General features: G+C 34.2%; 3 protein-coding genes and 1 pseudogene across 3 annotated transcripts in view; 2 read left to right on the top strand and 2 right to left on the bottom strand.

The window, feature by feature from the left end:
* The window catches only part of LOC104767889 (N-acetyltransferase 9-like protein), a gene marked incomplete at its 5' end in the record, with an annotated part of 7,811 nt that extends 6,858 nt beyond the window's left edge, over window positions 1-953 (top strand). Inside the window, 4 exon segments of the mRNA XM_019241097.1 lie at window positions 208-295; window positions 391-523; window positions 621-659; window positions 752-953. Of these exon segments, the coding sequence (XP_019096642.1) occupies window positions 208-295; window positions 391-523; window positions 621-659; window positions 752-868 (377 nt within the window).
* LOC104766518 (threonine--tRNA ligase, chloroplastic/mitochondrial 2) lies at window positions 6,829-9,714 on the top strand. The gene is made up of 8 exons (XM_010490420.2): window positions 6,829-7,176; window positions 7,368-7,514; window positions 7,603-7,750; window positions 7,857-8,110; window positions 8,188-8,565; window positions 8,651-8,959; window positions 9,037-9,237; window positions 9,318-9,714. Exons 1-8 carry the CDS (start codon window positions 6,922-6,924, stop codon window positions 9,576-9,578), a joined length of 1,953 nt encoding a protein of 650 aa, XP_010488722.1. The 5' UTR covers window positions 6,829-6,921; the 3' UTR covers window positions 9,579-9,714.
* Window positions 9,891-11,090, bottom strand: LOC104766517 (annotated as a pseudogene).
* LOC104766516 (putative F-box protein At2g04810) lies at window positions 12,113-13,306 on the bottom strand. Its single transcript, XM_010490419.2, has one exon. The coding sequence runs from the start codon at window positions 13,304-13,306 to the stop codon at window positions 12,113-12,115; it is 1,194 nt and encodes a 397-aa protein (XP_010488721.2).

Genomic DNA, 15,693 nt, shown 5'->3' with positions numbered 1-15,693 from the left:
CTGTTCTTTACCACAAAGTGTGCATAGTCTCTGGAAATGAGAACATATCTACAAGACTGCTTCTTTGTTAGTGGTTTAGATCATTGGTGAATAGGTTGTTAAAAAAGAAGTCTATTTAGATGAGCTTGGATGTTCTCTTGTGTTTCTTCTCTGTATATCTTTTTCAAGTTGAGTCATTGTATATAAGTAACCGGAGCTTTTGTGCAGCGATGACGGGTGATGTGAATATTTACATGAATGATGTGGATGATCGTAAGGTTGCAGAGGTTGAAATAATGATAGCTGAGGCCAGAAGGTATTTCAGAAACATTAACATGTTTCATTCATTTTAGCTGATGTTACTTCTGTGCACATGATTCTTAACTTTTGTTACAACCTTTGGTAGAGTAGCCGTGGTAAAGGACTAGGAAAGGAATCTGTATTGATGATGATGGCTTATGGTGTCAAGAACTTGGAGATTCACAAGTTTACAGCCAAGATTGGGGACTCAAACACAGCTTCCCTCAGCTTATTCCGCAAGCTGGTATGAATAACGCACTCTCTTGTCTCAATTGTATGTACTCCATGCCTGGATTTATACATTAGAAAAAGGGCCAAAGCACACTTCTCGCTTGTTGCAGGGCTTCGAGGAGTCTTCTTACAGCAGTATCTTCAAAGAGGTAACATAGTTAGTTACTCTACTTTATAACGAGGTCTCCAACAAGGTTGTTCCTTTTGGCTTAAACTAGACTGAGTTTCTTTAACCCGGCAGGTGACGCTCGAGTATACGGTGACAGATCTCCGTCGAGCCGAGCTTTTGAAGTTATTGGATGAAGTCATCACACACACTAGTTCATCAGAAACCCCATCAGACTCTCTGCTAACATGAGAAGCTTATTCATCAAAAACAATTTAAATGAATAACATCTTCCTATATGTCATAAATTATATAGTATGGATTTTATGCAGCACTATATCATAATTCTAGCGCAAAATTTTGACAAAAGAATTCATGGCAGAATAAACCGAGTACTGAACCGAAACAAACTGAATTTTTTATTCGGTTCAATATAGCAAAATTTTAGATAACTGGATAAATCGGAAAAGCGAATAAACCAAACCGATTGAACCGAATGCTAAAGACTGATTTGAAGGTTGTTGTTAGTCTTGGTTGAATATTATTTTGCAAATTTTCAAAACTTTCTTTTATTTATTCTTAATTTTTTTTTTCATTTGGCCCTGGTGAAGAGTTTTAAAACTTTTAAAAACATTTAAAAGTCTTAAAATCATTTTATTTATCAATCAGACTTTTTATGATTTTTTTCTTTTTTAAAGTTTCAACAGCCACTTTAATTTTTTTCTTCTTTATTTCCCTTCTTTTTTTAAAACATCAAAATGACACTTTAAAACTAACAAAATTTAATTTTTTTTTTCTTCCTCTATCATAATTAAAAACTCTCTATAAATTTATATATATTTTTGCAGAAACTTTTTTTTACAGATTAATTATCAGCATTTTTTTCTCTTTCTTTTGACATCCACTTCTCTTCACAAATTTATTATTTTTATCATCATTTTTATATTTTCTTATAATTTTGTTATTAATAAAATTACAGTCAGAGCATTTAAAGTTATTTTTTTTAACAATCAGATTTTAACAGTTAAAGTATTTACAGCCTAAATCTCTGCAGTCAAATTTTATACAGCTAAATTTTACAGTCAAAGTCTCTACAACCTCAAATAACAGTGGTACCAATCGAGGCCATAGTTGGTAAATAACTCTATATGTTTGAATGATCAAATAAATTTATCATTCCACCAGTAAAAAGTGAAAGTAAATTTTAAAAGGAAGTATTTTATATTGTGACTGATTAAATCAACATTTTCATTTTTGTAGTCTAGGAAACAATGGTCTCGAGGATGTCAACAATACAATTATACAAATTTGTGTCATCCTCTCTTTTCTGTCGGATCGGTTTAAAATCATAAATTAATATCCGATTTTACTAATTGGATGCTCATTAATCGGATTAGGTCAAATTAACCTCTAACGACCCGTGAATATTCATGTCGAATATTTTCCCTATATTTCCTCCACTTGATTATGAGTTTCTTTTTCAATTTTTTTAGCTTCGATTCTTCCGCAAAAAGTAAAACATCATTTCATTATTTTTCGGTAATAGAAAGAAAAATATCTCAATTCTATATAGGATTTATATTAATGGACAAAAACTAAATTCTAAACTAATTGATTTTGCAGTTTCCTTTTCAAACTTTGTTCCCTCCGATATTCTGCAATCAAACAAAATCACAGTCACTAATGTACAGTAACAAAAACAGTAATATCTTATAAAATATTTAATGATTTATGAATATGATAGAACCTTAATTCTATACTGGCATATTCCATAAATTCTTAACAAAAATCTACTTGTTCACCAAACTTATCGCTAAGCACTCACACAAAGCCCTACTCTGTCATTGACACTATAAATAGTTCTCTTTCACGGCAACTCATAACACCAAAATTAATAAAAAGTGATAAACTTATACACAAAGCTTATTGTGCCATGCGTCTATTGAAACTATGATAACTCGATCTGCATCAAAAGTCATAGATGATTCATTTGACCAATGTCTAAGTGTGCAAAATTTTGTGTATATAATGATTTGAGTGTTGTGTTTATTATATAATTGTACTCATCCCTTATATATTAAAAGAGAAGCACTACGGAGAAAAAGCTGATGTGTCATCGCGAGAGAGCTTTATACCTAATTTATTATTTGCATTTAGTATTCCATAAAATTACATAAAACTGTCACTGCTATATATTTTTTTTTTGTCAACTACTACTGCTGCTATTCAATTTATTTATATATACAATATTTTGCTGCTATAAATTCTAAAATTGGTAAATATTATTCAAAAATTGATAAATATTATTCCCTACATATTTTTGAAATTAAATTAATTTCACTATGTATTGTAATATAATAATATAACTATATAATGAGAAGTAAGAAAATATATATCTAAAATTATATTTTCAAAAATATAAATAATGTTACCTTTCTAATAATTTTATAAAGCTCTAATAGTGAAAGAATCAAAGATCATTTGAAACTAGCTTAACGTTTATTTTTTTGCTAAAACAATACCTATATTTTCCCAAAAAAAAAGTATGATCACCAATTGAAATGACATGAATATATATTTTAATTTGGACAACTATGTAGTTAAACAATATATATAAATATGTAGTTATAGTGTTTTTACTGAAATCTTAAAATTTAGAAAATCCAGTTAAATAAAAATGAAAAAAATAATCAGATTCTACCGATAGCTGAGACACATTTAGTTATTTAGCCTCATTTTGATTTATTATTTACAGCTATATGCCATTGTTTTGTAACAAAAAAAAACAAATGTGTTATTCTTAAAGACTTTATCACACAACTTTATTAATATAACTTAAGTTTAAGCTTTAAATATATTTTATATTAGAAAAATGATTTATTGAAATGCATGTGGATTACCCGCGGATCTCACGAATTTGAGCGAGACAGATGCAAAGATATTTTGCATGTAAAATATTTAAACCGTTGTGGGATGGCTTAGCGGACGGGTTTGACCGGGTTAACAATTTTATTTAAATCATTTGGTTCATGAATTTTTAGTTTTTTTGTGGTTTTTATATGATTTGATAGTTCAAGATTTTGATAAAAATCTAACGGATCACTAATTCGATTCACATTCGATCCAGATCCGTCATCATGTTAATCTAAAATTTATGGTGAAACGATTAATATTTTAAACTTTCATAAACTTAATGAATTCAAACCAATAAAAATTTATATTATAAATGTTATACTAAATAAATATATTTACAAATGTAATATCTCAAACAAAAATTTCACCCGTGCAACAGCACGAGTTGTTACCTAGTTTATCTTTATTTATAACTACATCAGATTCATTCAAGATCTAGAAAATGACATATGCCTAAAGAAGCTTGATTTAACTTACAAGCTGATATGGTTGTTGGATTTAAATTTCTATTTTAATAAATATTTTTGCGTTTGAACGATATAAGCTTCTTTTTAATGGCTATCATTTAGTCAATTTTTATATAATTATTTTCCATATGTCTATATATAATTATATATCTTTGATGGAAAGAAAAATGTACATATCAAATATTTTGCAGTTGCTAATTCATTTTTTGTTTTTAGATTTTATTTTTGGTGTAGATTTTCGTTCTTAAATATTAATTTGTTTACCTTTTGGTTTTTATTGATAACTATTTTTTTTAACGTTTTTAAAGTTTTTTATTTTAATTCTTCCTTTAGTCTACATATGTACCATATGTTAAATCTTGAAAACACTAAAAATATCCTATCATTTTAATACGAAAATTAAAAATCTGTAAAATCTTATAAAATTATATATAAATAAACAAATTCTATTGACCAAAAGAACACTGTGGGTAAACAACAATCTGCCCAATAGAGGATTACAAGCCAGAAATTCATTGAGATCGTGAACACCTTGGTGTGATTGACCAGCACAAGATGGCCATTGAGATCAACATTAGAGACTAAGTCTATTGACCAAGACCTACATGTTCAGCTTTAATGGCGAATCACAAACTGCTTAAACACACAAACAAATTCTTTCTTGATGCTCAACATGTAGGATTCAGAAAGTGCACGGTGTGTGCAGTGGCGGAACTCGGAAATCAGTTCATCAGGATAAAAAAAAATAAGGGGTCAATTCTGTTATAAAAAAAGATTTCATAATGGTCAATTGTGCTATTTTACAAGAGTTAATTTGATTTTTTCCCTAAAAATTTAACTAATTTCAAAATTTTAATGGAGTAAACTGACTCATATGTTTCTACACTGCCTCTGTCCCTGGGTGTGTGACACGTTTTTCTGCATACACTGCAACTTTAAATGGCACTATGACATGTGCTGAATTTCGAAAGACGCAAACTTATTAGACATCCACTAATGCAAAGTTTGAGTCTATGGTTGAGAGGCATGGATTGAAGAATTGTAGAGTGTGTAACATATATGACATGTAGATTCACCATGCAAATGTCATACTTTATATTAATTATTAATGTATTTAAATTTAAAACTAAAAATTTATTATTGAATTTTAATTTACTTGGTTATATGTTGGTTTGTGTTTATAAATAAGTTTTAGATTTTACCATTAAACGAAATTTTATATCGGTTTGGGTTGATAAATGAGAATTAGAGTTTAGATTTTACAATTAAAAGAGATTACATGTCGATTTGAGTTGACAAACGAGAATTATGATTTAGATCTTATAATTAAAAGAGATTACATGTCGGTTTGGGTTAAAAAAAAATGAGAATTAGAGCTCAGTTTTTACAATAAAAAAAAATACATATCTGTTTGGGTTTAAGAGTTTATATTTTACAATTATATTTTGATTTACTTAACCAAATATTTTCTATTTTTTGTTAAAGATTTTTTAAAATATAGATTTGATTTTTATTTAAATGACATGTCATTATTTGATTGGTTTAAAACTTTAAATTAGAAAGGTGAATGACTTAATCGTGAACCCAAGTATCATCCTAACATTTATTTGCCAAACAAGCGATCAGTTTTATGCGCTAGAACTCAAATCTTTGTCGCATGGAAAAATATTGTATATTAGATTTTGATATATTTATATGTAGATTAGTTTAATTGTTTGTTTTTATTTTTTACATATACATGAAAATGAAACCCTATATTTCATTGCTCTATAACTATATATTATGAAAAAACTTGTTCTTCTTTGGTTTTCCTAATTTTATTGGTTTGTTTAAATATTAAAACATTTGTTGTTGGAGCTTTTCAATTCATTGGTTATATGTATGTTGTTTGGTAGCAGAAAATGGATATTCCAGATGTCGCATTTGAAGTGTTGGTACGACTTCCATTGAAGCGCATCACGCAATTTAGATTACGTGAACGAGGAATGGAAACTTTTCATCGACTCTAATTCCTTCTGAACCCACTTCATCTCTCTCAGCTCATCTTCCTCTGTCTCATGGTCAATCATCCAAACATGACCACACAAACTGGCACTTGAAATCTTGGGTCACCATGGATGCAAAACATGGGGGCTTACTCCTTCTCCAGGATCTTTAGTGAGTTTTTTTGTCGAGTCAACAATCAAAAAGCTATTAGTCTTAGGTAGCACCGATGGATGGGTCTTGATTTACGTAGAAGCTAGGGATGGAGCTCCTATGTATTACATGGGAAACCCTTTGTCACAAGAATGGTTTCAAATCCCGCTCTCTAGCTCCTTTACTTTATCACCAAGATCTTGTGAAAATTATGGAGGTACTATAGTTTCAACGATATTGGATTAGTTACAAAGATTTATAGTGGTGTTGTTGTGAGTTACAAGGTTGTGTGGATGATCACTTGTTACTAAAGTCGATTTTGCGATTTACTCATTTGATATAGTGAAGTGGGAAACTCGAAATGTGATTTGTCTTCAAGACTTCAACTTATGGTTCAATCAGCACAAGTCGATTGCTTTGAATGGTCTTTTCCACTGGTTTTCAAATCTCAAAAGTTCTTTTGTAGCCTACGACTTCTATGGTGGTCATGCTGCTGCTGATGGGTGTTGTGCCGCATATTTCCCTGATAATGGACAAGATTATGACATACCGCGTTTTAAGAGAACCACCACAACCTCGGAATCTGTATAAATGAACATTTTCGGTTCGGTTCGGTTTATAATCATGTTCATTAACAAACAAGAAAAAACGTGAAAACGCAATTTATCAGGCTTGTAAAACAAAACGCAAACGTGGTTCTTATGTTTCTCCTCCATTTCATCAATCCACTCATAAAGAGAAAACTTCCACCACAGATTCTCATTCTCGCGGGGGTCTCTGGTCACACTAATGGCCTCTTCTCATTCTCTTCTCTTCTCTTCCTCCTTCCTCTCCAAACCCTCTTCTTTCACTTCTTCTCTTAAACGGTTCGTTTACGTTCCCACTCGGCGATTCTGGCCAAGACAGCGACATGGGTTCTCCACCGTCTTCGCCGTCGCCACCGAGCCGGCTATCTCCAGCACCGGACCTAAAAAAACAGAACCAGCAACGGTCCCGCTTCCTAGCAACGAATCATCCGATAAGCTACTCAAGATTCGCCACACGGTACACACTTGTTTTTGGCTCTGTTTCTGTTTCTGGGAGTCTGAGTTCCATGAATGGACGAGAACTGTTAAATTTGATCAATTTCTGAACTTTTATGTTGTTAGCAAAGTTGGGCTTTCCAAAACAATTGGATTTTGATTACATTTGCATGTGAAATGTTGAGCTGATTAGAGTGATTTATGTGGATACAGTGTGCACATGTGATGGCTATGGCAGTTCAGAAACTCTTCCCTGATGCCAAAGTGACTATAGGTCCATGGATTGATAACGGTTTCTACTACGATTTTGATATGGAGCCTCTAACAGACAAAGACCTCAAGAGGATCAAGAAAGAGATGGTGAGTGTTTTTTTTTTTTTTTTGATGAAGTCTCTTGAGGGGTTAATGTTTTTGATATTTTGAAGTATTCATGGCATTCATGTGGTAGGATCGTATTATTAGTCGGAATTTACCTCTTTTAAGAGAAGAAGTTTCTAGAGAAGAAGCGCAGAAAAGGATCATGGCGATAAACGAGCCTTATAAGATGGAGATTTTAGAGGGTATTAAGGAAGAACCTATTACAGTTTATCATATTGGTACGCTTGTAGCTTCTTGCTTGTTTTTTTAGTTCTTTAATTTGTTTGTAATTTGGTTTTGGTAATAGCTTGTCTCCATCTTATGCCAGTTCGAATGCCCATCTAGGTAATGAATGGTGGGATCTTTGTGCTGGTCCTCATGTCGAGACCACAGGGAGGATAAACAAGAAAGCTGTCGAACTAGAATCTGTTGCTGGTGCTTACTGGAGAGGAGATGAGAAGAGGCAAATGCTTCAGAGGATCTATGGAACTGCTTGGGAGAGTGAAGAACAACTAAAAGCATATCTTCATTTTAAAGAAGAAGCTAAACGCCGAGATCATAGACGCATTGGCCAAGACCTCGATCTGTTTTCCATCCAGGTATAGCCAGCTTTCATTCAGTTTCAAAATGATATTAGACTTTTTGGGAAATCGTTGCATAAGCTTTTCAACTTCAGGATGAAGCTGGAGGAGGATTAGTGTTTTGGCATCCGAAAGGTGCGATTGTTAGAAACATTATCGAAGAATCTTGGAAGAAGATGCATGTTGAACATGGTTATGATTTGATCTATACCCCTCATGTCGCCAAAGCTGATCTGTGGAAGATCAGTGGTCACTTGGACTTCTACAGAGAGAATATGTATGATCAAATGGAGATCGAGGATGAGCTGTATCAACTCAGACCCATGAATTGCCCTTACCACATCTTGCTTTACCAAAGAAAGCGTCAATCATATAGAGATTTGCCCATCAGAGTTGCAGAACTTGGTACAGTTTACAGATACGAGTTGTCTGGTAGCTTACACGGCCTTTTCCGTGTCAGAGGGTTCACACAGGTTACCTCAGACGTCTTTAGTCTAATAGTTAACCCGAATCTTATAAAAGTACTAGGATTTACTTAACCAACCTTTTCTGTGCCAGGACGATGCACACATATTTTGTTTAGAGGATCAGATCAAAGATGAGATCAGAGGTGTTCTAGATCTCACAGAAGAGATATTGTCGAGGTTTGGGTTCAACAAGTATGAGGTTAACTTATCAACTAGACCTGAAAAATCAGTTGGAGGTGATGATATATGGGAAAAGGCAACGTGTGCCCTTAGGGATGCTTTAGATGATAAGGGATGGAGCTATGAGGTTGATGAAGGAGGTGGTGCCTTTTATGGCCCAAAGATCGACCTTAAGATTGAAGATGCATTAGGAAGAAAGTGGCAGTGCTCAACTATACAGGTAAGAAAGTTTCATCTACTCTTATAATTAAATCCCAGGCAAATTCTTTTTGTTAACCTGTTCTTATTGGCACGCAGGTCGACTTCAATCTTCCTCAGCGATTTGACATTACTTATGTAGACACAAACTCAGACAAGAAACGTCCTATAATGATCCACAGAGCGGTATTGGGATCGTTAGAAAGATTTTTCGGGGTTCTCATAGAACACTATGCAGGGGACTTTCCCCTATGGCTCTCTCCTGTGCAAGTCCGGGTTTTACCTGTCACAGACAATCAGGTTAACTTGTGCTGTCTCTTAATTCCTTGATGAAAAACATTTGTCTCAACTTCAAGTTCTGACTTAATGCGGGTTCGCAGTTGGAGTTCTGCAAGGAAGTGAGTAAGAAACTGAGAGCTTGTGGAGTGAGGGCAGAGTTGTGCCATGGGGAGAGATTGCCGAAACTCATAAGGAACGCAGAGACACAAAAGATCCCGTTAATGGCGGTTGTAGGACCTAAGGAAGTCGAGACTGGAACTGTTACCGTGAGATCGAGGTTTGGAGGAGAGCTTGGAACCATTCCTGTTGATGACTTCATCAACAAAATCAACATAGCAGTTGAAACCAGAACTGCTCTGTAACTTTTATGTAAGTGTAGAAAGACCAAACAGATGATCTGTTAAGAATTTATTTATATATCTTCGTATTCTTTTGTCACTTAAACAAATGTAAGACTTGTCGATAAGTTTTGTTATGACACAAACCCTTTTAAAGATTTGGAAGGTTAAGTAACATCTTTGGTTCTTCACATTTCATATTCAACGTTCTAGACTTCTAGTGGATTAGTTTCAAATGACATATCAAAACAGTTGGTAATAATGAATAATACTAGAGTAATAATCATATAGAAACTTGAATTAATTACCAACTCCTACATGCATTCAAAAACCTCCCTAATAAGCAACTCCCCAACCACTGAGTTTCGTTTATGGAAAAATAGATTTTCTTAGGCCATTCTACTATACCTGTGGCAATATCGAAGACACCGCAATTTGAAACACGATGATCATGATCTTGATGGTCTGGCCAAACGTCTTTGTCGACAAAATAGATAGAATCACACTTGGTTCCACAACCCAAATCTTCAAGAGAAAGAGCTACTGTAACCCCATGACCAAAACTCAACATCTCATCTCCAATAGAATAAACTCTTTCCCACTTGAAACTCTCAAGATTCATCTTAAAGATGTAAAACAAAAGTGCCTCTTCATACAACACTTGCTTAAGGCTCAAGATGATCAGAACCTCACCTGATTCACGAATCGCTATCTTCCTCTTCCAAACGTATTCCCACTCTTGCTCAACGAAGTCAAAAGGATGTCTAAAATAGGGGTTCTCGGAGTTTTTCTCTATGGGATAGTTTCCAGAGAAATCGAAAATCCTGATGAGATGATTAGCTGGGTACAGATAAAGCTTATCGCTCTCACAAGCCATGTCAAACAAAACCATACTTCTCCCATTGTGATTCAGATTACACCACGAACCATCTGCTTTCTTGCATGTGAACAAGTAATGCTGTTTAAAAGTCCAAGCAACCACATAATCACCCGTTGTCTCGTTAACCCACAGAGCAGCTACTGTATTTTTCCATTCAACGGCGTCGAAGTCACACGGCACTTCATCTTTACGTGAATTAGGCCCAAACAAGTACCACAGTCCTTCTTCAGATTTCAAGGTTACTTGCCCGCCACGTATTGGTGACTGCATTGATGGAAGATTGATCCTTGTCCGCGTTGACAAGTTAAAAATATATAATTTGAGATAACCATGAGGAGCCAGTTTCCGAAGCTAGCCATACAATAGCTATTGTGGGTCTGCCGTCCGAATTTTACTGTGCTTTCTTCTACGGTGGGAGAATCACCAAGGTGTATGATCCGCCTTGGACACGGGGGATTGTTCGCGCATGTTTTCCAAACCGAGTACCAATTCGAACAAACTGTTTTTGCTCGGTGAGAATCAACAGGGTTCCTTAAGGTTTCGAAGATCTTGTGCAGAACATCGGGGGAAAGCTTGGACCAATCGACATATCTAGACACTTTTGGTCTCTTTTTCTTCTTCTGCTTCTTCTTCTTTCTCATGAAGCCGTTCCCCATGTCTTCCTTTAGTTTATTTTACCGATCACACTAGCTAGGGTTTTTTTTGGTTCGTAATGGGATTTTCAATTTATAAAAGAAAGAGACCAACAATTATCAAAAAAAGAAAAAAGAAAGAGACCAACTTATAAAAAAAGAAAAAAGAAAGAGACCAAGGATACACTAGGGTTTTAATTGGCTTCACTTTTACTATATGGGCCTAACCGAAGTTAGTGCGAGGCATTAAATTTGTTTTACTATGGTTATAACAAAATATCAAATTAACATACAAAAAGCTCTTATTGTGCATCTTATTTTTGTATATATAACAAAAACTGACATCAACTGATGCATAAGCTTAGAATTGCAAGATAAATGCATGATGCTGGAGGAGGATTAGTATTTTGGCATCAAAAAGGGTAAATCGTTAGAAACATAATTGAAGAATCGTGGAAAAGGGGATGCATATCGAACATAATTATGATTTTGATTTATACTTCTCATGTCACCAAAGCTGGCCTTTGGATGATCAGTGCTCAAAAGAATCACTTGAGCGAGCCTTAAGGTTTTACAGTTTACAATTTATTGATCTGTATTACTATATATTTCATGTGTACACTAACTAATGTGTTTCTTATATTCTTAACTAGTTAACTTATGTGTTACTGCGTTCATGTCGCTTAGGTATAGCCTCATTTCGAATATTGAAGACGCAGCAGCACTAGGATATATGGAAGAGAGTCAAGAGGAGATGAAGGCTACTTAATTCATGTGCCCAGAGATATCAATAAACCAAATAACCAATAGAATTTAGAAGAAGAAATAGACTAACTAGAAAATCACTGAACAAAACATTATAATTTAAAAAGAACATCTTTCTATAAGACTGTTTTCAAATGATATTACCATTAAACAGTTTTCAATGTCGAATAACGTACACAAACATTTCCTCTGAACTCAAAACTGGATAACACTAGAATAATAATCATATAGAAACTTGAAATCATAAAATTTCTACTAAATTCCTACATTCAATAAGCTCCCTAATAAGCAACTCCCCCAACAAACCACTGAGTTTTATTTATGGAAACATATAATTTCTTAGGCCATTCTACTCTACATGTGGCAATATCAAAGACACCGCAGTTGGAAACACGATGATCGTGATCTTGATGATCTGGCCAAACGTCATTGTCGACGAAATAGATAGAATCACCCTTGGTTCCACAACCCAAATCTTCAAGAGAAGGAGCTATGGTAACCCCATGACCAAACCTCAACATCTCATCTCCAATAGAATAAACTCTTTCCCATTTGAAACTCTCAAGATTCATCTTAAAGATGTAAAACAAAAGTGTCTCTTCATACAACACTTTTTTAAGGCTCAAGATGATCAGAACCTCACCTGATTCACGAATCGCTATTTTCCTCTTCCAAACGTATTCCCACTCTTGCTCAACGAAGTCAAACGGATGTTTCCAATACTGGTTTGAGAAATTTTCCGCTGTGGGATAATATTCATAGAAATCGAAAATCCTGATGTGATGACTAGCTGTGTAAAGATAAAGCTTATTGTTCTTACAAGCCATGTCAAACAAAACCATACTTCTCCCATCGTGATTCAGATTACACCACGAACTATCTCCTTTCGTGCATGTGAACAAGTAATGCTGTTTGAAAGTCCAAGCAACGACATAATCACCCGTTGTCTCGTCAATCCACAGAGCAGCTACCGAGTTGTTTTTCCATTCAACGGCGTCAAAGTCACACGGCACAAAATCCTTACGTGAATTAGGCCCCAATAAGTACCCCGATCCTGGTGTGAAGGTTACTTTCCCGCCACGTATTGGTGAGTGCATTGATGGAAGATTGATCCTTCTCCGCGTTGAAAAGTTCAAAATATAGAAATGGAGACCAAGATCAACCATGAGGAGCCAGTTTCCGAAGCTAGCCATACAATAGCTATTGTGGGTGAGCCCTCCGAGTTTTACTATGCTTTCTTCTACGGTGGGGGAATCACCTAGGTGTATGATCCGCCTTGGACACGGGGGCTTGTTCGCGCATGTTTTCCACACTGAGTACCAATTCGAACAAACTCTTTTTGCTCGGTGTGAATCAACAGGGTTCCTTAAGGTTTCGAAGATCTTGCGCAAAACATCGGGGTAAAGGTTGGACCAATCGGCATATCTAGAAACTCTTGGTCTCTTCTTCTCCTTTCTCATCACGCCGTTCCCCATGTCTTCCTTCAGTCTACTTTATCGATCACACTAGCTAGGGTTTTTTGTTTTAATTCTTAACTAATGGGTTTTCCATTTATAAAAGAAAGAGATCAAGGATACATAAAGGGTTTTTGGTTTCTCTTTTACTATATGGGCCTAACCGAAGTTAGTACGAGGCATTAATTTTGTTTTACTAAATGGTTATAACAAATTATAACATCAAAGTAATATACCAAAAGCTCTTATTGTACATCATTTTTTAATATATATATATATATATATATATATATATATATATATATATAACAAAAACTGACATCAACTGTTGCATAAGCTTTGAATTGCAAGATGCATGATGCTGGAGGAGGATTAGTATTTTGGCATCGAAAAAGGGTCAAATTGTTAGAAACATCATTGAAGAATCGTGGAAAAAGGGATGCACATCGAACATATATATGGTTATGATTTTAATTTATACTTCTCATGTCACCAAAGCTGGTCATTGGAAGATCAGTGCTCAAAAGAAACACTTGGAGCCTTGAGGTTTTAGAGTTTACAATTTATTGGTCTGTACTGTATTACTATCTGTATTACTATTTCGATGCCAAAAAAACTAATGTGTTTCTTAACTTATGTTATGTGTTAGTGCGTTCATGTCGCTCAATTAGGTGTGGGCCTCATTTCGAATGTTCAAGACGCATCAGCACTTGTATAAATCTATAGAACAGGAACTACTGATATGGAAGAGAGTCAAGAGAAGACGACGGCTACTTAATTCATGTGCCAAGAGAGATATTAATAAATCGAATAACCCTTAGAATTTAGAAATTTCCTACATTCAGTAACCTCGCTAATAAGCTAACTCCCTTAATTAACAAACTACCGAGTTTTATTATATTACAGGAATAAGAGCATCTCTAAAGCTGTAAGACTGTTAGAAATATTATTTTAATAATTTTGTAATAAATAAATAAATTTTAAAATAAGAATTTGACCAATTACATATAGCCAAATGTCATATGGTTTATCAGCATAATACTCAAAGATTCTCAAACACACAGTTATATGAAGTTCTGGTTTGAGAACCATCTATGATACTCTCCTACTTTTTAATAAATTTTTAATATATAAAAATACCGTGAGAAACTACTGATGCAGATGTTCTAATAAATTTTTGAGGAATTGCAATAAATAACTAAAAAAAAAATTAAATTCAAAAACTAACTGTACTAACCACATATCTATCATATTCTATGTATATTATATATTATTATCAAATTTACCTTCATCTTCTCCACCTCCACCACTACCCCTTACTACCACCACCGCAACCTCCGACCACCGGCCACCGCAACAACCACCTGCCACCACCACAACTTCTAACCACCGCTGCAACCTTTGGCCATCGGCCACCACCACCTCCAATCACCAGCTACCTCCGGCCACTAGCATCCTCCTCTACCACTACTACCATCCAAACACTAAAACTGTAATTATAATTACCCTTAATCTTATTCTCCTAATTTTTTCAAATTATGTGTTATTTTATTTATTTTATTTATCATTTTGGTTATCACACAAATTGATCCTAGATTTTTTTAGACCATGTGACTCTATTTGTGGCAATATCGAAGACACCGCAATTTGATTTACGATTTTGATGATCTGGCTACAATTTATCATGATATATGAGAATAAATATTTTGTTTCAACCCACAATTTATCAAATCTCATGAATTTTTTTTCCTTTTTATTAACCCTACAATATAATGACCGCATACATCAGTTAAGAAATGCATATTTAGGTAAGATTTATGTGTCATGTTGAAGTCTCCAAACCAGTTTGGCAAGAAGTGCTTGATCAAACTATTGCTAAATCTGATTCCACACAATTCTTTAGACAATAAAATAGCAATAAGGATTCCAATTCAAAAGTATTAGATCATCTAGATAATATTGTGAAGAACATACACTTCATTAGAAGAATAAGTGGATCAAACTTAAGTAACTGCATTATGTCCTGAACAAAATAAACATTTCACTGAGCAGATGCATTACAAAAAAAAAAAAAGATAGATTTCTATAAGAAATCCGTTAGAAATTTTGACGAAAACCTATTTAAAATTCCATCAAAATTTTCTAGTTATGATTTTAAAAAATTTAGAATTGATAAACAAAAATCCGTCAAAATCTAACGAGAAGTAGCCAATTTAGACGAATTTGTCAGTAAAATCATAAACTGTTTTCTTGTAGTAAAGATTCTCAAACATAAGATAACGTCGTCATTGTCTTCATCATCATGATTTGGTTCGCCATTAGCCACCACGAAGAGGTTACATATCCTATTGTCATGTGGTATGCATATGTCTAACCGTAATCTACACGGGTATAGTGGTTTAACTTTG

The sequence above is a fragment of the Camelina sativa genome, chromosome 19, assembly GCF_000633955.1.
Source record: "Camelina sativa cultivar DH55 chromosome 19, Cs, whole genome shotgun sequence".
In the NCBI taxonomy this organism is placed as follows: domain Eukaryota; kingdom Viridiplantae; phylum Streptophyta; class Magnoliopsida; order Brassicales; family Brassicaceae; genus Camelina; species Camelina sativa.
This window is presented reverse-complemented; position numbering and strand designations above follow the sequence as displayed.

Bases quoted from the DNA above. Each gene is read 5' to 3' on its own strand.
- LOC104766518 (XM_010490420.2), top strand. From the start codon at position 6,922: ATGGCCTCTTCTCATTCTCTTCTCTTCTCTTCCTCCTTCCTCTCCAAA. The intron at 7,515-7,602 runs GTGAGTGTTTTT...TTCATGTGGTAG, and splicing joins AGAGGATCAAGAAAGAGATG to GATCGTATTATTAGTCGGAA. The intron at 9,238-9,317 runs GTTAACTTGTGC...GCGGGTTCGCAG, and splicing joins TACCTGTCACAGACAATCAG to TTGGAGTTCTGCAAGGAAGT.
- LOC104766516 (XM_010490419.2), bottom strand. From the start codon at position 13,306: ATGGGGAACGGCGTGATGAGAAAGGAGAAGAAGAGACCAAGAGTTTCT.